We start from the raw sequence: 24650 nt of genomic DNA on the forward strand, positions 1-24650 counted from the left end.
TCAAAAAAATCAATCTGCTGATGATTTTTAGTGAATTTTCTTGTCAGCACCACTCAATAATATTTAATTCACTTTGTTTACACAGATTGCCCATCTACAAAATGTGACACGTAATTTTTCAACGTGTGGCGTTACACCGTCAGTGGGGGTGACATTGGGTCTGGGGGGTGAGATTGGGTCAAAGTGATTTTTTACAGATTTTACCATTTTTCAGGTTATTCTCAATGAAACTGAATTCTGTTAAAAAGGTTGTGTAAGGGACATCTTAAGATGACTTCGCTGAAAAAATCTCGTTCCTAGAACAAATCCTGTTATTTTGGCAGATGTCTAAAGTTGGGGTACGTTTTTGGCCAAAAATGACCAATCGAAAAATCATTTTTCTAATATTTTTGTTAGAATTGCTCGAAAACTACCCAAATGTTTGAAAATCTCCGCTTCAAACATTGTAGCGTGTCAATACGATTCCCTCGAACAAGAAACGCTGTTGGATGACTTGTTTTTACCATATCGTTGTATTTGAGCATCATTTTAGTTTCATTTGACCCAATGTCACCCTCTCTAAGGGGTTTGGGTCCACCATCCACCATATTTTGGGAAAATGTTAGTAAACTATCTAAGAACAAATCTACGTTGAGGATCGGATAAAATGACGCGGAAAAAAGTGATTTTTGCGGAAAAAGTGGTTTTTGCTAAAAATGGCGCAAAATACAATTTTTCGAACCACCCTAGCACGATGTAGGTCACCCTAATGGCCAAACAAAAAAATACGGGTCTAATTATTTTGGCCAAGGAACCCCCAGAAAAATTTTGAGCCCGATCGGAGATCTTTTTTTTCGGTTTAGGCTCTTTTCAAATGGAATTGCTGATTATTCTTTCAAAGAATTTAGAAAATATCTGGGAAAATTTATTTTTATTTTTGTATTATTATTTTAAATATTACCAAATGTTAAAAGTTGCGTTGGAGAATTTGAACGGTGCGCGTCGCGGTCATCATGCGGGATTTTCGTTGCCGTTTCCGTCTTTGTTGTCCCCCCGATTGTGTGTGTTTTTCGGTCCGGGCGGTTTCGCGTTTTCGCATTTTATTTGGTTTTATCTTTCCACAGCCGGCTGTCTAAGATTTAAACATTTATGCTAAACTCAACATCAAATAACCGGGAATAGTCTCATCCGCATACTCCGACTGTTTGCCTTGAGAATGCATAATACATCACACCATTAAACAAAATTTATTGATTATTGGGTCGCATCTTCATCCTCTATGTTGAATCCTGGCCATTGCCCTTACCCACTAACAAAATCCCAAGTAGAAGTAGTTTTCCGGCACACGTGGGGGTGTGGATATCGTATAGAACCCACCCTTTGTAGCAACCTGTGCTAACTAACATTCCCGTCCCAATCCCCCGAGATCTACAAACTGACATGGCGGGCGCCGTTGGTGGCCAACGACTGTTTCCTATTAGCAACGGCTCTAGTTTTGATGATCGTGATGTTTTATCTTTTCAGCGCATTCATGCATGCTGTTGATAAGGGAAACATCATTTGATCGTTTAAGCGTATGGTCGGTTGTATTGATAGGATATTACGGTCCTGTTCAGCAACGGAGAAGGACAACAATGGGTGGTCTCTCATGCTCATGCTCATGCTCATGCTCTAAGAACAAATCTACGTTGACAGATTTTCGATGTTATTTAAATTGTTTTTGTTATTAAGAAATTTCGAGAGGTGTATCGTTTTTTGACCCATAGTCACCCCCACTGACCCCATAGTCACCCCACTGACGGTAGTGAAAAAGATGTTCCGCCGAATAATCAAGATGGTGATTTTTTTTAGATTCTTTTTACCGATCTTTCGTGCGCGAGAGAGGAGAGCCATGCTCCCTTCGGATTTTTTCTCTTGATGAACGTTCAGAGATTTTCTTTTGATGATGATTATGCCATCGCTGCTACACAGCAAAAAAAAAAATGAATTTTGGCATGTTGAAAATTTGGCTGGTTGAATATTACTAATTTTTTGTGTAATATTACTCAAAAAAAAATGTTAAAATGTAAACCTGATGAATATTCATCAGAAACTGGTGAAAATTCACCAATCTTGATGTAATATTACACATTTTTTGCCACAAATTCTGTCACCATTTCCTGATGAATATTACCATCATTTTTTTTTTCTGTGTACTTACTTTTCCTGTCATTCTCGATCGACGAAACGGCCTACTTTACTCAACCAACAATAGCAGAATGGAAAATTAGTACCTTTCAATACCAGTTCTGAAAACTTCTACTTTCCACGACTCGTATCCAAAAGTAACATTTTACATTTTTTTTGTTTAAATCGGTGAATTCACTTAGCACATGGATGCTTGGCATAAAATTTCATTCGAAAGGCGTTTTTCGGAATTGCAAAAAATGTTGTTAGCAACTCGTTGCAAAACTTATTTTTTTCAGCACTCGTTGTATCTAACCAACTCGGTAAACCTCGTTGGATAAATGTTCGACTTGTGCTGAAAAAATCTTCTTTTTGCGACTTGTTGCATAAACTACTATAACGTTAGACTTTAGGTTGGAGAAAAAATTTGTTATTTTCTGTTTTTTTTTGTATAGAAACAATTTTGAAAATTGAGAATTCAGAGTAACTCTAGGAAAGGCAATCTCTTATTTTGGGCATTTTGATATGTGGAGCTTAATTTTAAATTTTTGAAATTATCTTTAAAGAAAAGAGCTGGAAACCAATAGTTTCCGAGATATAGCGTGTTGAAAAAAGAAGGCCAAGTAGATTAAACTGAACAAAATAACTTATTTTTCACAAAATTGAGTTGAGTATTTAAGGGAATATTCAAAAATCACGGAATGATTAAAAATACGGTGTGGCACTGTAAATAATTATTCTGTGCTTGTGCTCGTTCTAAATTGCATTTTACTGGATTTAAAGAAATTCTTTCAAATGAGCAACTCTCTACGAAATCGGCCGATTTCGACCATTTTTATTTTATGTATTTTTTAATTTGACTCAAACTTTGTGGGGGCCTTCCCTATGACCAAATAAGCTAGTTTGCGTCATTGGTTCACCCATGCAAGTCTCCATACAATTTTGGCAGCTGTCCATACAAAGATGCTATGTAAATATTCAAACAGCTGTAACCTTTGACTGAATTTTCTGATCAAAGTTTTCGACAAAGGTTTAGGTATTGTTGAGGACTTTTGAGAAAAAATAGGTTTACGAAAAAAAATTGCAGATTTTTTTATCAACTTTTTTTTCAATAAAACTCAATTTCCCAAAATATATATTTTTTGATTTTCGAGATTTTTTGATATGTTTTAGAAGACAAAAATCCGCAACTTCTGAGCCATAGAGAAACATGGTCAAAAAGTTCAAGATGGTATGTCAGAGACATAACCGAAAGACATAGGACAAAACAATTTAAATGTGTTTTTGGATTGCTAGTGAAATCTGGAATAAGATTATTTTATTTTGTTTCATAGATTTGTCGGCAAAACTGTCATAAATGTTCTCCCAAGGTGAACCTTCCATGAGGGCACCGGCAACTCCAGGTTGTGGCCACTACGGTCGGAATGTCAATTTTCATGTACAGTATCAAAAACCATGAATTTTGATACCCATATTGCAACAACTCGTTCTGTAAATGTCCTCCCAGGCCCCGGGGGAACCTGCTTTGAGGGCACCGGCCACTCCAGGTTGTAGACACTACTGTCGAAAGGGCCATTATTATGTTCAGTATCAAAACCCATGAATTTTGATACCCATATTGCTACAACTAGTATGGTTCTGTAAATGTGCCCCAGGCCACGGGGGAACCTGCTTCGAGGGCACCGGCCACTTCAGGTTTTTTCCACCACTGTCGAATTGGCCATTTTTCATGAGAACCGCCGCATCATAGTGACTTCAACGCGGTCCGCTTCGCTCGAATTTCCTCCTTCTGCTGCCGGTGGTTCTTCCTTCTGGTTGCTGGTCCTCTTCTTCTATTGGCCGCTGCTGCTGCTGCTGCTCCGCGCCGGCCCGACGTGCACAGTTCGAGTGCTCGTTCCAAAGTGACTTGCTTTTGCGAAATTTTCTGCTTAAATAGCGGCACAGCCGGAGAACGGCACAAAAGGGGCGCGGTCTCGAATGCATACGCTCGCTCTGATTGGTCATCTGTCCGATTTGTACTGAAAAATTACTCATTTTGATTGCATGTTTTAAGTGCTTTAACTATGTTTAGTCAAACTATCTATGTAGTTAAACGATAGCTGAAGTCTTCCTATTTCGATTGGTGGTCCAACCGTCTGGATTGATTCACAGGGGGAAAAGATATAAGCGTTCAAAATGTCCCCTTTTTTAACGCTTAAAAGTGACGCTTTGGATCGAATTTCTGAACTGGCCCCCCAATATAGTAAGTAGAGACATAGTCCTATGTCAAAAATCTGCCGCCGAGTTATGAATTTTTGAAAAAATAGTGATTTTTGGAAAAAATCAAAGTTTCATGCAAAAACAAGTTTGATATTATTTTTTAATGCAAAATTGAATTTCAAATCAAAAAGTACTTCACAGTTTTTTTTTATAAAGGGCTTCGTTTTCAGGATATAGCCACCGAAAGTTTGATTTAAGCGAAATATTTGCAGTTTTTTGATTTTTAAAAAGTGAACATGAGTGACCATTTCTAAAAAATTTTTTTTTTTAAAAGTTCAGAAAATTTGCTATAAAATATTTTAAGAGACATTAAAGATTGGACCTCGGGTTGCTGAGATAGAGCCGCTTTAAGAAAAAGAAACACGGAAATTGCAGTTTTCTTAATCTCACCAAAACAACCCACCATTTTCTAATGACGATATCTCAGCAACTAATGGTCCGATTTTCAATGTTTAAACATGAAACATTCGTGAAATTTTCCGATCTTTTCGATTTTTTTTTAAATTTAGATAAACATTTCAAAAGGGCTTAATATTCAATATTACGCCCTTATAAATAATAATATCTTGGTTCAAAAATTTTGAAATTATTTTTTTTTGAAAGATCGGAAAATCACGAATGTTTCATATTTTAACATTGTAAATCGGAACATTAGTTGCTGAGATATCGTCATTAGAAAATGGTGGATCGTTTGGGTGATACTTGGAAAACATCAATTTACATGTTTTTAAACCTTTGCATGGCAATATCTTAGCAACTAAGGGTCGTATCAACAAAGTTCAAAATCGAAAAATATAGAGAATTTTCTCAGCTTTTCAAATAAATTTGCATGGAAAATTATATGGACAAACTATTGATGCAAAATGGCTTCTTTGGACATACCGAAGGCATTAAAAAAGTTTCAGCCGGATTAAATAATACAAAAATTAAAATTGAAGAAAAGAGACCGATTTCGTAGAGAAGTTCTCTACTATCAAAATATGTAAAAATCTCGATTTTGGTCCAAATCGGACCCATCTTTTTTGGCACCGCCCCAAAGTTTTGCGATTTTAGTATTTTTTCAAAAACTTAATTTTCAAATGGATTAATGAATTCGGCGTCAAATTTCCTTTAAAAATAATAGTCAAGTTTTGCTATATCATTTTTTTCCCCGAGATATGGCCATTTGAAAAACGAGGTTTTTTGAAAAAAAAAAGAATATGAAAATCGTCACAATAGAAGGGTTGGTCCCATTTGGTTCAAAATGGGGGTTCTTACATGTTTTGATAGTATCCAAATTCGAGCTTGATCATAAAAAGTCGATTTCGAAGTTGTACTTTTTGGTGCACAGTTGAGGCGAAATTACCCATATGTCAACAGATTGTATATTATTTTTTTACACATTGTTTCACTGATTGGTTTTTAAACTTAACTTTAATTAATATTTAATAATATTCATTACATATTAATGCGTCCTTTAAATTCAAAAACTCGTGATTCCATTCTGCACTTGAAAAGCACCATCGCGTTGCGTTCCGGGCTTAGCTTTATAGCTATGCACTTTCTTCTCGCAGAATTACGTTCTTTATTTATCCTGTTCCTCCTGTGTACCTGGTTATAAAGTACCATGCATACCTAATTTCATTTGCTCCAACTATTTGCATATTTATTCGACGAGAATAAGCGCTCTTGCTTCGAAACCTTGTGGGAGTGGTTCGTGGGAGTAGGAGAAAGAGTGTAACTTGTGAGGGAAGGCACTCTCTTTTTCCGTACACTACTTCCCTTCGCAACACGTCAACGCTAACGTCGTCATCATCAGCAACAGCACCAGCAGCACCAACTCCAACAGCATCAAAGGATAGTAATTCCGAACCGAAAAGCTCGAGCCTGAATACTTCCTCTGGTATTACGTTTTACACGAAGAAAAAAAAACAACTTTTGAACACTTTGAGATTTAAGTTTAAAATAAAACTTATTTCAAAAAATATGATATTGTCAAAAAAGATTCACCATTTTTTTCTGTGCATTTTCACCTGAGCCTTTTCCTCTTTAGAAGAAGTGTGTGGGCAACTCTGTCGTCATCGTTTGCGTGCTCAATGGACTGTTAAGCTGTGCATGACTAAAGATTCGGTTGATTTTCTCCATTTTCCGGCGTTTTTGATGAGGAATTCAATTATGACGTCAACTTTGGTGGCCAACGGGGTTGGGCCCATTGATTAAATAGAACTGACCTTTTCAACTTCCTTGCTTCTTCCAGGTGTTCGACATCCTCTGGAGCGACCCGCAACACAACGAAGGCTGCCGGCCCAACTCGCTGCGGGGCGCCGGCACCTACTTCGGTCCGGACGTGACCAACAAGTTCCTACAACGATACAAGCTGCAGTATCTGGTGCGGTCGCACGAGTGCAAACCGGACGGGCACGAGATCATGCACGGCGGAAAGGTGAGACAAGGGGTACTTGCGATGGGGCATTTAGCATTTCTGAGGAGTTTGCTTTTGATCTGAAAAATCCCGATACAAACAACAATGAGAAATTCACTACAAAACCGTCTGATTTCATGAAATTTGCCTTTTTTGTTTTTTTTCTGATTTGGCCGAAGCTTTTGATAATGAGGTTCATTCAGGAAAAAATATTTCAAATAACCGTTTCTGAGTCGATTTAAGGTATTTTTTAGATTTTATAAAGCGTGGTCTATTCGGATGCCCAGAAAAAAATGATCCCATTCTCCACGATCGGTTATTGTAAGCATATTTGCCAACTTTGAGTGAAAATGGTTAAGATTAACTCATAAATACCTAAGCCTGGAGTTGGAAACGGAAATGTTTTTTAAACGAAAATTTTTTGGTGCCTTTGGTATGCCCAAAGTAGCCATTTTGAATAATTAGTTTGTCTATGTAATTTTCCATACAAATTTGGCAGCTGCACTATGGGCCATCTCCATACAAACAGGCGGCCAAATTATTTTTTTGCTTTTTAAATATTTTTTTGATACAAATTTAGGTAATTGTATGGTATTGAAATGATATACGTCGATTTTTATGACTTTTCATGTTTTTCAATAGTTGATTGTTTATAATAAATAGTCTTTTCATACATTTGCAAGTGAAACAGAATTGCATATATATTATATTGCAAGTTTATATTATTAAATTATGGATAAGCTCCCACCCCACTTTAAGGACACAACCCCTCCCTCCTCTTTCTTTCACCCCCCCCCCCCCCTCTCCTCCTCCCCACCAACAAATTTTTGTTAAGCGTAATAAATTCATTTTAAGTCAAATATTTATTATTCCTGTTGTGTGTTTCTTTTTGTGAGTCCATGCCGTATAACTTGAGAAGGGTTTTTGATGAAAAATTCAATAAAATCACAATTTCAAGCGTGTTGTTGTCTACAAATCTTTTATTTGGCATGTTCAGCATCATTTAAAACAATGTTGACTAACATTGAATTGTCCTTTTTACCAAATTAAGTGTTTTGAGTTCGACATCTGAAATCAGCCATGGCCACTAGCATTTTCACAACAAAACTGCATTTATATTTTTTGATGAATTGACCATCCAATCATTTTTTGACTGATTATTTAACTTCAGCAAGTCGAAATAATGTTAAAGGATCTTTACTAAAATATAGCGAAGAACTGCCATTTTCGAGCAAAAATTAGGGGGGTCCAATATAGGACAACTAAAATCCAAACTTTTCCAAAAGTGGACCCCTGTTAATTTAACTTTCAAAAATGAAGAAAACTGTGTATTTAAGCAAAAGTTTCTCTGAAACATACAATAAATGCTAGTTTTTATCAACCTAAACGCATATTTTTTCTTATGAGTATAAATCTAGCTGTTTTCATGTTTAAAGTACCAAAAATGCTGAAGCCGTAAGAATTTATAATTAATCAAAACTATACTTAATTGTACTTAACTGAAGCATTATAATTGCAGTTTGAAATGATATTTTATAATAATAAATCAATAAAAAAAAACATTTTTTTAAATAAACATGCGTGGTTTTATCAGCAACTGTAAACAAATCTAATGTTTAGTTTTGGTCAACCATTTATGTAATTAATATGGAAAAATTTGCATCAAGATTACTTTTTTTATTATTTTTATGTTTGCAGTGGTTTTTTAAACGTTATCTCTGATCTTTTTCGGAAATAAATGTGTTTAAATATCTGTAAGGTTTTTGTTGTTGTTTAAAGCCAAATTTGTTAACAAAACATATTTGTTTATGATGAAAAGTTAGCAAAATCCATCTTTAATTCAGTATATCTATCATAAGACCTACACCATGCATCAAAACATCAAACATCGGTTAAATTTGGTATAAAAATAACAGTTTGCCTATAGTGGACCCGGGTCCACAATCGGATTATGGACCCGGGTCCACTATAGGAAAAGGGGGTCCATAACAAGCAAAAATTTTTTTTTTCAAATGACTATTTTTCTGCTCAAAAACAAGTAACTGATGAAACAAATAGTCAAAATTGTTCAAAAGACTTCAGATTTAATTGTTTTGTACAAAAAGTTATGAAAAAGTGCTAAAAATATTGAAAATTTGTAAAAAATGTGCTTTGGCTCTACTAGGGGGTCCACTAATGGGCGTAATATTGAATGTTTGGCCCTTTTAAAATGTTAGTCTTGATTTTGCCTTCCTCAGTGAGGTTAGGCTATAATCCTGCTCTAAAAATAAACTTTGTATAAAAACGTCGTAGACCCACCTTCATGTATACATATCGACTCAGAATCGAAAACTGAACAAATGTCTGTGTGTATGTGTGTGTGTATGTATGTATGTGACCAACAAACTAGCTCATGTTTCTCGGCACTGGCTGAACCGATTTGACCCGAACCTGTTGCATTCGACTTGGTTTAGGGTCCCATAGATCGAGTTTTATACAGATTGAAGTTTCTATAAGTAGTTCAAAAGTTATGATCTCACTTAAATGTATGTAAACTATGTCCGGTCCACCGTCCGACCCATCGTAGGTTAGGTTATCAAAAACCTTTCCAACGAGTCGAAAACATTAAAGATCTGGCAACCCTGTCTCAAGATGTGGCCACTTAAGTGATATTTATGTACTTTTTTATTCCGGATCTTAAAAATAGATGAATTTTTTGTACAATTCCATCATATCAGCCATTGTTGGTATTAAGTGAGGAAGGTTCCAACCACATAGGTGGATTAAGTTAGTTTTTTTTAATAGTAATCATTAGTTTTCAAAAAATGTAAGATTTGACGAAACCAAAATTATTTTTCAAAATATTTTTGATGAACCCAAAAATGCAAAAAATGATTTTTACTGCAGAGGAATGCATTTTAAATTGATTTCAGCTGATTGCACTTAAAATTTCATTTAAATTTTGAAGTATTTTGGATTTTTTTGCTTCCCGATTTTTCGGGCCGACTTTTAAGGAGGGAGTGACAAGAACTTGAAATATTTTTTTGATTTGTTTCAAAAATTACCGGAAGTGCAAAATAATAGAAAATTTTAGCTCTGTTGAAAAAAAAAAGAAAGTTTTTTATTTAAATTGATGTTTGTATAATTTCAAGGAAACTATAGAAACATTTCCATTTTTTTACTATCAAACATTTACTCTCGGAATTTCTGAGATCCAGGTTGATGTTATCGTATTTCCTGAGACCGGAAATTTACGCTTTCCTTTTAATATTGAATAAAGATTGAAATAAAACACTTCAAATATGAAATGTCGTTTAAATTTAAAAAAATAATTAGCCTCATACAAAATATTGCATCAAAGGGTTGGCATAAATGATGAATTTTTCATTGAGCATGAACATGAGCATGGTTGACTGCCAATGAGCTGCTACTCCGTTATTGACAGATCAGCTGAAGTTAAACAATGAATCAAAAATGATCAGTGGGAGCCAACCATCCGTTCACTGTTTAACCTCTGAAGATCCCTACTTTATTAGTCAATACCGGCGCCCTCCCAAGAAAGGGAGGAATGTTAGTCCAATAGTTGAAGTTGCAGACTCATCAAGCACATAGTTTTTCGCTATATAGGGGAACTATACCCTTTCTCAGCCTATTTCTATTATCGGCCTATCAGCACTTTGATCATGAATTACAGCTTATATAAAGTGTTTTTGACTGTTCCAAAGTAATAAATAGCTCAAATAAAAGTGAGCAAGCAACTCTCCATTGTTGAAACATCTGAAAATGTTGATTTAATAGCAGAAACGACAAAAGTGATGAGAATTGGTCGAACGGCTTAGTGTGATTAAAATGGGTATATTTCCCCTACTTGTTGATACCGCTTGAGACCGTTGAATCCACAGCATCTTCTTGAAGCATAACGTGATTATTTTTTTTTTTGGTTAGTAGGATTAGGTATTGGCTTTTCGATGCCTCCCGAGCTACGACGCTATGGGGAGGACTTTCATAACAGACCCGTCGGCGAGCCTTCCGAGCAACGATGCTATGGGAAGGTCTTTCTGGTTAACACACAAAATCACACAGTTATTTTGCTCCACTATTAACTCGACGATCCAAATTGTCAGTGCGTCTTTCGATCATTATATAGAAATAGCTTTTTCACCGCAAAAAAAATAAAACCTTATTCGAAAAATTTAAACACAGTCCACCCGACGCCGTGCCTTCCGATCAACGATGATATAGGAAGGGCTTTGAAAATCACAAAACATCACTTTTCACTCTGAATATTTTTTTACGACCACGTGCTCCCTTTGCCAATTATGCACTGATGACGCTGCATTTTCAGAGGGTAATCTTCTCCTCGCAGCACACAATTCACGACAAAAATGCGAAACAAAAGGCACACACAAAAAAAATCACTTTTCACTCCGAATATTTTTTTACGACCACGCGCTCCCTTTGCCAATTATTCACTCACCCGAACAGCGACACAAAAGAGACGGAAAATAACACGAAAAAACAGGACTGCGCATCCACACAGGCACCGCACTACTGATCTCAAAGGGTTGGCATAAATGATGCATTTTCCATTGATGTACAAAACTGAAGTTTAAAAATTAAATTTCAACCAAATTTTGAAATTCTGGCTTCGGATAGATTAATAAATTCTGGCAACATAGTGTTGCCAGGTTTGCAAATTTGTGAACTATCAAAAAAAATCTTAAGTATCTTTCCAACTATGCGTGGATGGTTTGTTCGGAAAATAATTGTTAAACTAATTTACAACATCCAGCCTTCAAAAGTTCTCAGATCTTAGGACTTTTCCGAAAGTTTTTTTTTTGCTCAAAAGTGGCCAACATCAGGTCTGAACAAAACTTCCTAAATTTCATTTATATGCTTACAATGTTTGATAGTGTTGCCAAATCTGAAATGTTTTGAATGAAAAAGAATTATAAAATAATATTTTTTTAAGCCTACAACATTATCTGTCATAAATCTGAATTATAATATTATTTATGTAAAATATTTTTGATAGAGCTCAATTAGAGACAAAATTTTCAAACCTTTGCAGAACTTTCTAGAAAAAAAAAATATTTTTTTAAAGAATCGTAGAGTTTTTTTAAAAAGATCTCTAGGATTCCTTAGAAATTTTTTTTTTCTCGACAGTTGTGAAAAAATTGAAATTTATATCTGTAAAATTCATTCGTTTTTTGTGTTTTTGAATGTCCTTGGTTCAAAAACATCAAAAAAGCCAAAATTTAAAAAAAATATAAAAACTTTTCTGGAGTTTTTTTTTTTTGAAAAGGTCCAATAAACCAAGTTTTCAGTTTTTGCTTTTTGGGTGTTTTGATACCGCTTTGAGTCAGGGGTATTAAAAAACACCCAAAAAGCAAAAACTGAAGATTTGGTTTATTGGACCTTAAAAAAAACTCCAGATTTGCAAAATAAAAATAAAAGAAAAAAGCTTGAATTGTTTATAAGAAAATTTGCAAATGCCCAATCAATAATGGAACTAATCAACGCAAATTCACTTCCATCCATCAAACCCCGCAGGTCATCACCATCTTCTCGGCGTCCAACTACTACGAAATCGGCTCGAACAAGGGCGCCTACCTGAAGCTGGACCCCCAGCTGGACACGCACTTTGTCATGTACACGGCGGCGGCGTCCAAAACGCGCAAGCTAACCTTCCGCCAGCGGGTCGGTCTGGTCGAGAGCTCGGCCCTTCGCGAACTGGCAGCCCGCCTTCGGGAGCATCGGATGGAGCTGGAGCGGCAGTTTGTAAGCCGGGATCCGCAGGGAGCGGGTAAGTTGAAATTTTGAGTTTAAAGTTCTTGTTTTCTTTAGTTATTTTTTCTCCAACAAAATACTATCTCATCAACAGCATCTTCAACCAAGTCAAAGCTCATCTCTGTCGCAACCCTTTTTTCGACGATAAGGTTGTTTATGGTGCACTTTTCCAACCCCTTCCAAGATTTTACTCCTAAATTATCGCACTTCCTAGAAAATCACCCAGCTCAGCGCAAGACGAATTGCTTTGCTTTAACACCCACGACCGCACCGTGTCGTCCCTTCAAAATTGTGTGGCATGTGGGCCGCACTGGTGGTGGGTTGCCATTTCGCCAAGGCTTTTGACGTTCTGGCTGTAATAAAGTAGAAAAGAAAGGGGGTTTCCATCGGGTGGTTTTCCGCAAATACGAACTGAATTTGAGGCCGAGGAGGTCGTCGCTGTACTCTTTTGAAACTGGGTTGGGGTGTTCTTGGTTTACGAGTTGGGACTTCTTTGGCTTTCAAAGAAGTTTGAAAGCTAGAAGCAGCAAAATAGGGGAAGAGTGGTGACGGTTAAGCGGTTTCTCCAGCAAACGACAGCTTGTCATAGCAGACTTCCTGGGTATCATAATTTTCTTGCAGCATGCTATAGTAGAAGAGTTGAGAGAGCACTGTGATGTTTTCTCTATAATAATTATGAATTATTTAAAAGCACCTTTTTGTTTTGATAATTAACATTTGGAATTTTGCTTGGAAATTAGAGTAGCAAATCACACAAATTTTTGTTAAAAAAAAAATATTTTTTGAGTACAGTTATCCCATTAATTTGGAACAGTCTAGGTTCTAAAATCTGTTCAATGTGCATTAGAATTATAGCAGAAATTGTAATTAAGTTCTCTTTAAATTCTACTCTCCATTTATTCCATGAAATAGGTTGAATATTTTGAAAATATTTTTCCAGAAAGATTAAGCGACACTTAAAATTTTGTTTGAAATCACAAAATTATAAAAAAAATGTGTTTGATTTCTTATGATAGTTGAAATAATTTAAATGTTTCCTATCCATGTTAAGATGAAATGCATCACAATTGTTTGGAGTGTCCAATTTCGATGGTTATTTAAATGTTTGATTTCTTTTGTATGATATAATTTTGTTTTTTTTTTTTCAATAAAGGTGACGTTTTATTCTTATAAAATAAAATTATCTCTGACTATTTTCTTATCCAAAAAAATAGATGTTGTGTAGTGCGTTCATCCCAGGAATTTCAGGATCAAAGTTCCCGGGATTTTTCGAAACCCCTGGAACTCTCAAACCCAAGCAGACGGAAATTTGTTATTCGACGTTATGATTTTTTTGTTATTGGATTGTTATTGTAATAATAGACTAATAGCATTTTTAGTTATTCTTCGAACAATATTTGTTATTAAAATGGCATAATTTTTTTTTATTACCGTCTGCCCGGGAATGCCGGAAGTTCACTTTTTTCTCGCGGGAATTCCTGAAAAAAAACCTAATTGTTGTCTGGAAATTCACATTGTGTTGTGGAAATAGATGAACAGTTGAATACTAAGTAATTGATAGGATTTTTTATTCTGGTGACGTCATATAAAAATACAAAAAATATATCTTTAAGAGACATATTTTATTTGAATCACGTTGGATTGAAAATTGAGTTTCATTTGAAATCCAAAGCACAAGAAATAATAATAAAAATAATTTCTTTTAAGGCCGATACAAATATTTTTCAAAATTTTATCATTTGTTTTCAAAAAAAGTAAGAAAAATATAAAAAAAAAACAGCAAAAACAATTTTTTTTCGATACTATACATCGAAAATTTTCCAAAATTCAAAAGATGTTTAAATCAACCCAAACATGTCAAAAATGATTTTTAACGCAGGGGAATGCATTTGAAAACAGTTTCAGCTGATTGTACTTAAATTTCTAATAAAATTTTAAAGTTTTTTGAAAAAAATTTTTGTTTTGAAAAAAAAATATTCAGATTAAAGTGCAGATTATAACTATATTATAGTATTGAGCTTGATTTAAAGCTTGAAAAACATGAGAAATATTATGGAAACATAGATTTTGTGATTGCTTCAAAAATTTCCCGGATCCCAGGAATTCCTGAGATTGAAAAAATATGTTTCCCGTTTCCCGGGAAATTCAAAACCCGGGAAAATTGGATGCCCTATTGTTGAGACTCTCAACTTGAGAGTTTAGATATTGTCAAACTAATCATTCTTAAATTAAATTAAACTTTTAATATCAGTTACATTGCAGTGTATTGCACTGATGCAAAAATGAAAGAATAACAACTGAGCAATTCTCTACCAAAACCGGAAATGGATTTTATTTGTATTTTTTGATTTGGCTCAAACTTTGTAGGGGCCTTCCCTATGACCAATTAAGCTATTTTGTGTCATTAGTTCACCCATACAAGTCTCCTTACAATTTTGGCTGCTGTCCATACAAAAATGGTATATTCAAACAGCTGTAACTTTTGAGTGAATTTTCTGATCAATTTGGTGTCTTCGGCAAAGTTGTAGGTATTGTTGAGGACAATTGAGAAAAAAATAGGTACACGGAAAAAAAATTTGCAGATTTTTTTATCAACTTTTTTTTCACTAAAACTCAATTTCCCAAAATACGTATTTTTTGATTTTCGAGATTTTTTGATATGTTTTAGGCGACAAAAATCCGCAACTTTTGAGCCATCGAGAAACATGGTCAAAAAATCTGCCGCCAAGTTATGATTTTTTGAAAAATAGTGATTTTTGGAAAAAAATCCAAATTTCATGCAAAAACAAATTTGAAGTTATTTTTTAATGCAAAATTGAATTTGCAATCGAAAACTAGTCTACAATTTCTTTGATAAAGGGCTTCGTTTTCAAGATATAGCCACCGAAAGTTTGATTTTAGCAAAATATGTGCAGTTTTTCGATTTTTAAAAATAGTGACCATGAGCGACCATTTCTAAATATATTTTTTTTTGAAAAGTTCAGAAAATTTGCTATAAAACTGTCTAAGAGACATTGAAGATTGGACCTCGGGTTGCTGAGATACAGCCGCTTTAAGAAAAAGAAACACGAAAATTGAAGTTTTCTAAGTCTCACCAAAACAACCCACCATTTTCTAATGTCGATATCTCAGCAACTAATGGTCCGATTTTCAATGTTAATACATGAAACATTCGTAAAATTTTCTGATCTTTTCGAAAAACATATTTTGAAAATAAATAAATCAAGACAAAAAAATCCAAACAAAGAATATTACGCCCATTTAAAATGTCAGTCTTGATTTATTTTTTTTCAAAATATTTTTTTTCGAAAAGATCGGAAAATTTCACGAATGTTTCATATTTTAACATTGAAAATCGGACCATTAGTTGCTGAGATATCTTCATTAGAAAATGGTGGGTTGTTTTGGTGAGACTTAGAAAACTTCAATTTTCGTGTTTCTTTTTCTTAAAGCGGCTGTATCTCAGCAACCCGAGGTCCAATCTTCAATGTCTCTTAGACAATTTTATAGCAAATTTTCTGAACTTTTCAAAAAAAATATTTTTAGAAATGGTCGCTCATGGTCACTTTTTTTTAAAAATCAAAAAACTGTAAATATTTTGCTAAAGTCAAATTTTCGGTGGCTATATCTTGAAAACGAAGCCCTTTATCAAAAAAATTGTAGAGTAGTTTTCGATTTCAAATTCAATTTTGCATTAAAAAATAACTTCAAATTTGATTTTGCATGAAATTTGGATTTTTTCCAAAAATCACTATTTTTCAAAAAATCATAACTTGGCGGCAGATTTTTTGACCATGTTTCTCAATAGCTCAAAAGTTGCGGATTTTAGTCCCCTAAAACATATAAAAAAATCTCGAAAATCAAAAAATACGTATTTTGAGAAATTGAGTTTTAGTAAAAAAAAGTTGATTAAAAAATCTACAATTTTTTTTTCCGTGTACCTATTTTTTTCTCAATTGTCCTCAACAATACCTACAACTTTGCCGAAGACACCAAATTGATCAGAAAATTCACTCAAAAGTTACAGCTGTTTGAATATTTACATACCATTTTTGTATGGACAGCAGCCAAAATTGTATGGAGACTTGTATGGGTGAACCTATGACACAAAATAGCTTATTTGGTCATAGGGAAGGCCCCCACAAAGTTTGAGTCAAATCAAAAAATACAAAAAATAAAAATGGTCGAAATCGGCCGATTTCGTAGAGAGTTGCTCAACTTTATTGTATTTTTTTTTTTAATTTCTAAGTAACCTATCAAAAAATCCAAATCGAATTTTCTCCGAACAGAAGATCACCCCTGAATTAAAAAAAAATCTGTTCGAGAAATGAAGAACGAATTTTTTTCCTGAAAAGTGTCATTTTTTGTTCTTAAAAATCAAAATTGACCCACTATGCCAGAAGCGACGCTGTATGCTTTAAGGTAGTGAAAATTATTGCACCGACTCGGGCGACCATCAAAGTGATGACGAAATGAAAGGAAAAGGGTTGAGTCATATAGTGGAGTACCAACACACTCACACATAAACGTTCGCAAAATGTCGTCACAAGACGGTGGGGTTGGACCGCACATTTCCTCACATAACAAATTTGATGAATGGGCTCAAAGTTTTCCACTTTTCTACCATCAAACGTGAATGTTTCAGGTACACTCGAGCAATACTTTCAAGTCGTTTGGAGCAATTCCTCAAAGTTGTTATCGGAATGGGCGTTCTTGTACAAATACACACACACGTGACATAGTTTTACTTAAATTATGTAGAGAACTCTTTTTTCGATCCCCCTTTTCCATACGTACTTCCAGACTAAAAAAAAAAACTAATAAAAATTACGTCGAGGAAAGTGTCGATTAAAAGCTACTGGAAGTCAATCTGACTTTGGAAACATGACTTTGTTTTTGCTTGACTTTGAATCGTTGAACGCGCCGACAGAGGGAGGCTGGCTTTAATTATTTGGTTCTTGTTTATGAAGGTGCTGCCTGGTGGTGCGTTTAACGACTTTTTGCCTTTTAAAGAATTTTTACGATGAAGACAGCCACACTTTTTTTACGAGTTCTGAAACTTTTGACAAAGTGTTTCAAAACAAACCTTCTGTTAGCAAAATTTGGAAATTTTTTTGATTCAGATTTTAATCAATTTTCACAGTTTTGAGTCAAAATTTCAAAAAAAAGCACTAAGATTTTCTTTCTACGGTATTCTATCTGTACTATTGATCAGGATTGATTTTTGCTGGAAAAAAGAATCTAAAAAATTACTCCAATATGACGTAACCTTAAAAGTAAACAAGCAGGTCATTCCGCTCACCCTCAATGTAAACAAACACAAGAGTGAGATGATATGAGTAAGATTAGATTTTTTATTACAGTCATTGTGAATAGTTCTTTTTCAACACGTTTTGGAACGTTTTGTAATATTTTTCAGTTTAATAGTTGGTTTATTTTTTAAAGATGAATTGAGAACAAATATTTAAAAAAGAAGATAATGTACCAAATTCTACTACTTTACTGATACTATCGACTTCTTTTAGCAGTACCTAATTAGCCTCAACTAAAAAGCCAAAGGGTAAGAAATGTCTTATCTAGTCCATCGGGACCTTTAACAGCTTGGAGAACAGCACAATTGGATAGGGAAATGACTACAAACTCGGTGATGAAAATGCCAAAGAGTCAAGTGCCCTTATTAATCCTTTCCCCTGACCCTTGTCAAACCGTTGATGATTGACGTTGCTCTTGTGGGTGAATTTATGCCAATAACAGAATTTCATGAGGTAATATAAGCAAGCAATCCTTTTGACTCTTATCAAATCAGAAACCGTAAACATGTTTTTCTTCAAATCTTCCAAGTATTATGCCCACATGTTTTGCATATAAAAAGCGAACTATACGAGTTTATTTATTGCCCCCCGAGAACGCCCTCACTTTTGTATCAGATTGCTAATGCTGTGCTGTTGACGTTTTTCCCAGCACCAACAGCAGTGACACTATAATAGCATCTCTCGTTATGGTGCAGCTACATCTTGGTCTACCGGACGGGGGGAAGAGGGTGGCGGAGGATGTCCATCTCTATACTTGGTTGTGGACCATCATTATGGCACTAAATAAAGCATAGCATCTTTACTGGCAGTTCGTTTTGTCGGTCCCTCTTTTTCATTGATTGATACTGTTTTTCCAGGAAAAAGTGGGAAAAGCTGGAATAATGTGAGGTCAATAAAATTGACATTATGTCACACTCCATAAAATCAGACATAACAAAAATCACTGATTGAAAAACTGTTCCTCTTAATTCCTGACGTTACTAAGATTTCAAACGCATATCGATGCTTCTGTTCTCTCTTATCTAGATAGTAAAACCCGGAAAACCAGCAAGCTTAGTACAATAGAGCTCTGGAATGTGCTCTGCAACTTTCCCGAAGAAAGTATGGTGCTAACTTGCTCCTGAAAGAAAATACAGCGTCCTCAAAACTCGTCTAAAATGTGATTATCGAGCTTAATTGGTTTTTTCGAACCATTTTTAGTGCAGCAGTTGCCGTTGGTAGTTTGATAAAACACTTTAAAACCAAATTATGTAATACCAAACCTGGGTGCAGAATAGTTGTCCGCAAAGCGGCCTCAATTTAGAACTGTCAAAGCGGAACCAATTTACTGTTTGAAAAATGATGCCAAGAAGTGGCAAGTATTGTAATCGATCTATAATTTATTTTGTCAGGAATAAAAAAGTCGAGGGCGTCGAGCCTTTGAGCCAGTCTTAAGAAAAGAGATGAAATCGAGCTTGCCATAATTCGTCGCTAATATTTCCATAAGCGTTATGTCTCACCCAAAACCTATGTTTACGAATTGTTTACGATGAATTATCAGTAACTGTGAATGGAACCTGCCAAATAACATTGAATAATCTTACTCCTGTATTATCACTGCGCTTCAAAGATACATCATCTCATAACTTCCATCCGGTTGCAAAATTCCCCCACTTCTGACGCAATATTTCATCACGTTGAAAACAAAGAAGGACTCTTCTAACCGCCCATCGTTTAGTCTACGAACAAAAAAAGCACGAAGAACTTAAGTTTTCAGCGAAAACTTAAATATCATAAGATCCAAAATGTTTCAAAACGAGTCACTTCAGCAGCAAAAAATATGTCACGCTTGAGCTTGAACAAAGCCTTCTACTTTGTTTATGTTTACAGCTGTAGTGCAGTTGTATTAGTGAGGAGCAGTAAGGATCATTCGGAAATTACGTTACGCATTCTGTCTTTTCAGCACCCAGTACCAAACTATTGTGTAAGATCATTTACAAATTGAGCAAATTTTCAATTTCAGAACAATACCTTAAATTGGTATGATAGCACATTTTGCTCTTGCATAATCCTTAAGACAAATTTCAAAGGGTCCTGGAATGCCAAAATTTAGTATTGATACCAGAGAACGGTATTACGCATTTCCCTTGTTATTTACCCATGCTCGGGGTAGGCTTATGCTTTGGAATGTTCCCTTCAATTTTATATACTTGGCTGATAAAAAGACGATTTTTTTGCATGCACTTTAAAAAAAACTAACTTCCCTGGGTGCGGAGCAGAATGGGTAACTTAGAAAACAAGCCATTTCGTCTAATACAACGTTGAAGGGTGATAAAAAATGAGTTAAGTAACCGTTCCAACACAGTTTCCATGAAGTAAATACAGTCACTTAACAAAACAATCATTTTTGAAAACAGTGTAAATATGTCGAAATAAGGCACTATGTTAACAAACAAGCATCATGACAATTAAAAATCAACTAATGTTGCATTCAACGTGATTTGTGAAATAGGTGAAATAATCCATTTAATTAAAATTTCATAACTTTTGATTGTTTTTATAAGGCAGAATAATAGTGGCCCATTTTGCCACCATGTTGATTTTAATTTAACACGTTCGCCACCAAGCCTTCAAATGTTTCGTTTTTGTTTGATTACCTTCGTAATAGCTCTTAGTAACATTCGAAACATTAAACAAACTTTTTCATACAATCTAACTTTTCAGAAAGCTTATTTAAGAACCTTGAAATAAACAACATATCTGGAGTTTTTTTTTTTTTTAAAGGTCCAATAAACCAAATTTCCAGTTTTTGCTTTTTTGGTGTTGTGAAACCGCCTTTAGTCAGGGGTATTAAAAAACACCCAAAAAGCAAAAACTGAAATAGTAGTTTATGCAACAAGTTGCAAAAAGAGGATTTTTTCAGCACGAGTCGTACATTTATCCAACGAGGTTCACCGAGTTGGATAAATACGAAGAGTGCTGAAAAAAATCAAGTTTTGCAACGAGTTCCATACAACATTTTTTGCAATTCCGAAAAACAACCATTGAGTGAAATTTTAAGTCAAATTTTCATGTTTTTGTCAGTAAATCGATTAAATCAAAAAAATGTTGAAAAGTGTTACTTTTCGAAACAAGTGCTGAAAAGTTCAACTTTTCAGCACCCATTTGAGTGCTGAAAAGTAGAACTTTTCTGCATTTATTTTGAAAAGTGTTGCTATTCGATTCTGTTATTTTTTGTACAGAAAAGTAGGCTATTTTGTCGTTCAAGAATGACAGGAAAAGTAAGTAGTTTCACGACGGAATTGCAAAAATTTGGTTTATTGAACCTTTCAAAAAAAAAAAAAAAAAAAAAAAAAACTCCAGATATGCACTCTAATTAAAAAAAAAAATACTATGAATTCAAACGTTGTTTCGGTGTAGTGATGTTATTATGCGACTTTTATAAGATCTTGTAGTTGGTATCAACCCATTCTAAAGCCCAAATCCAAGGGTCACCCATTCTGCCCCTCCTGCCCCTATATCTTCCTTTAGACATATCAAATTGGGATGATTTTTTGGATCAATCGATTCAAAAGTATCTACCCTTCAATATTGGCAAAACAGTCATACTATCGAAACAGTTCAAGAAAATTAAACTTTTTTCGTAGAATCGCAATATCTCGTGATGTTTTCAAGCAATTCCCTTATGTTTATATCTCAGTTTTTTGTTCTTAGATATAGAAGAACATTGTTACACTCTAAAAAATAACACTGCAAAGTTAGAAAAAAACACTAAATTTTAAAATATTTTTTTGTTCTATTGATCCTTGCACTGTAACATGGATTTGGCCCGCACTTTTCTCTCGCACTTTTGACAACAAGGGTTTGAAAAACTAGGCAACCAACTGTTGTTTATTTACATTTCCAGTCGTATTTTCCACCAAACTAGACTTCCGCACTTAAAAATTGCGATTGACAGCTGAAAATCAAGCGGCCAACCTCGGCTCGCCTTGAAGTTTTTTTTTTAAAAGAAATTTGAAATTTTCCAAGCCACTTTGACAAGTTGCAAAAGTGCGATCGATAGCGATAAATCAATGCGAAGTCCAAGTTAGTGGGAATTGCGCAATAATTGAAAATAACCCTTCTGGGTTATTGCAGATTCGAAAAGTACAATAAATTTTACATAAAATTGTGTGTCCTTAAAAATGTTTTAAACTGTTATTATATTTTTCCGATGAAAAATTTATATCTATACTATTATATCAATCTTCTACTTGGAACGCAACATGCTCATTTTGTATGTAAATAAAAACAAATCAAAGTGTCGTGCTGAAAACTTTTCCAACTGACAAAAATATCGAAAATAAGTTGCAGCTAATTTTTAAATACAGTTAAACACGCGCTCTTATGCCTCGCATATGCAACTTTGCATATACGATTCATTGAATTTATTACATTTATCGATTACCCCAATGTTTACAATTTCTCTACAAAACTTTTAAAGTGTTGATCCTTAAATAATAACGTTGAACAAGTCTAATTTTTTTAAATGCCTTAAATCGGGATGATATAATTGATATTATTTAATTTATTTTTCAAATATTAGAATTTTCTCATGATTTGTATGTTTAATGTGTGTACTGGGCTGGATCACACAATGTCAGTGTACGTCTTCTCAAATAAATTCAAAAAAGCTTTGAAAAATAGTTACTTTCAAAATTGTTTATTTCAAAACCAGGGTATCTTTGATAGTTACTGCACACCAACTTCTCATTACTGAATTCGGTTAAATTTACTGAAATCTGCGCTTATTTTCAGTAAATGAAAGCTTATTGAAAAAAAAAAAACAATTGAAAATAAGTGTAGCTAGGTTATTAACTTAAAAAAATGAAAGTAAATTTAAAGTAGGGGAAATTCTCGTATGTTTGTCAGGATAAGCACTCGCTCCTAACTCCATCCAATTTGCTGATTTTCACTATTTAAACAACTAATTTTGCATAACTTTGGATAGAAACTTGCTTGCTCACTTTTTATTGAGCTATTTATCACTCGATTTCAGTTGAAAACGCTTTTAATTAGCTTTAATTGAATGTCAAAGTTCTGTGCTGAAAATGCGTTTTTTAAATATTTAAAATACAGATTAGGTGTCGGAGTCGGAGTCGGAGCCGGAGTCAACAAATTTTGGAAAGCTGGAGTCGGAGTCGGAGTCGGAGTCGGCTAGAGTTGGTAGGCCGGAGTCGGAGTCGGAGCCGGAGTCAACAATTTGTGGAAAGCCGGAGCGGAGTCGGAGTCGGCTTAACTCAGAAAGCCGGAGTCGGAGTTGGAGTCGGAGTCGCTTGAAATATGACCCGACTCCGCAGCCCTGTTTTAATCACTTTTGCAGTTTTGCGTTATTAAATCAACATTTTTAGATACGTCAAGAATCGAGAGTTGCTTGCTCACTTTTATTTGAGCTATTGGTTACTTTGGAACAGTATAAAACACTTTACGAAAGCTGTAATTCGTGATCAAAGTGCTGATAGGCCGATAATAGAAATAGGTTGAGAAAGGGTATATTTCCCCTATTAAAAGTAAAAATGTTAGTGGCTATAACTTTGGCTATAACAATTTGTTTCATAGCTTACATGTTATTTGATAATTTAAAACAGATCCAAAAATGAAAATTTTCAATAATGGCCACAAAATGGGGGACAAAAACCATTTAAAATAATGGTTTTGCCCCATTTGTTTCGTCATCGTATTTTGTAACAAAATTCTAGTCGTTTTTGAAAGCTCTTCAAATCCTTTTACGGCTTCTTTCCGGGAAAAAGTGGTTCCCACACGTAAACTATTATCATTTTTATCTATCCCCGTGATGGAAATGACTGCTTTGCAATGATAATCATCCCTTATCCTTGGGTGAAGGTGAGCGATAAAGGTGCGCGCTGAACGGGTTACGAGTTACGATTACGGTTACGATGATGCTAGAACCGAACGGGTGTACGAGACTCGGATCTGGATGGATGGGACGTTCCTTTTCAACATGGTTCTCCATTCGGCGAAAGAAGTGATGGTTTCGTGCTGCTGCACACGTACAGCGTACAAAGGCCAGCAATTTCCGAGATGTTTTCCTCATCTCGTTTTAATCTGCTATCGATTCTGCATGTTTTATCATTTTTTTGCATTGAGACTGCAGCAAAAAAAAAAATTGAAAATTTTAATTCAATTTTAAATTAATTCATTTTTCTGAGAAAACTTTAGCTTTCATAAATTCAACAAAATTTTGAATGAAAATCTTTTTTACTGTTCCCCTCAGGTGTGCTCACCATCACAAAGTGGTGCGAGGCGCTGGAGGCGGCCACCAACCTGGGGTTGCCCTGGCGGATGCTGCGGGACAAGCTGGCCCCGCTGGACCACCCGACGGCGGCCAGCACCACGGCCGTGGCGGAAGTCAGCTACCGCAAGACGCTCCACCTGCTCGACACGGATTCGTTCGTAAGTATTTTTGTATTTTATTTTCCAATTATCTTGCTTTTCATATTAGGTTGTAGATTAGATAATTACTTTCCGAGCTATTTTTGGATAGATTGATAGAGCTTTTATTTTTATGAATAAAAGATTATAAATAAACATGAAATTGCTAAAGATGACTCATTATTTCTTTCTCAAACCATTCATTTCATATGGTAAGCATCATTTGAACTTCTATGATTTCATTTTCAAACTTGTTTTCTTATTCCCGTTTCACTCCTCTACTAAAAATTTGCTAGTTTCTTTGATGTTTGTTTTTAACAACCCTTTTTGATCCTTTTCATAATGAGTGTGTC

The 24650-nt window shown here is 34.8% G+C and overlaps 1 protein-coding gene across 5 annotated transcripts in view; it reads left to right on the plus strand.

Moving 5' to 3' along the window:
- LOC120429180 (serine/threonine-protein phosphatase rdgC) overlaps nt 1-24650 on the plus strand; it is a 137104-nt gene that overhangs the window by 103880 nt on the left and 8574 nt on the right. For all 5 annotated transcript variants that reach the window (XM_039594400.2, XM_039594396.2, XM_039594413.2 and 2 more), the window contains 3 exons: nt 6641-6826; nt 12338-12590; nt 24140-24318. In XM_039594400.2, coding sequence (XP_039450334.1) covers nt 6641-6826; nt 12338-12590; nt 24140-24318 — 618 coding nt within the window. The remainder of the gene's footprint in view (nt 1-6640; nt 6827-12337; nt 12591-24139; nt 24319-24650) is intronic.

The sequence above is a fragment of the Culex pipiens genome, chromosome 2 (genome assembly GCF_016801865.2).
Source record: "Culex pipiens pallens isolate TS chromosome 2, TS_CPP_V2, whole genome shotgun sequence".
Classification (NCBI taxonomy): domain Eukaryota; kingdom Metazoa; phylum Arthropoda; class Insecta; order Diptera; family Culicidae; genus Culex; species Culex pipiens.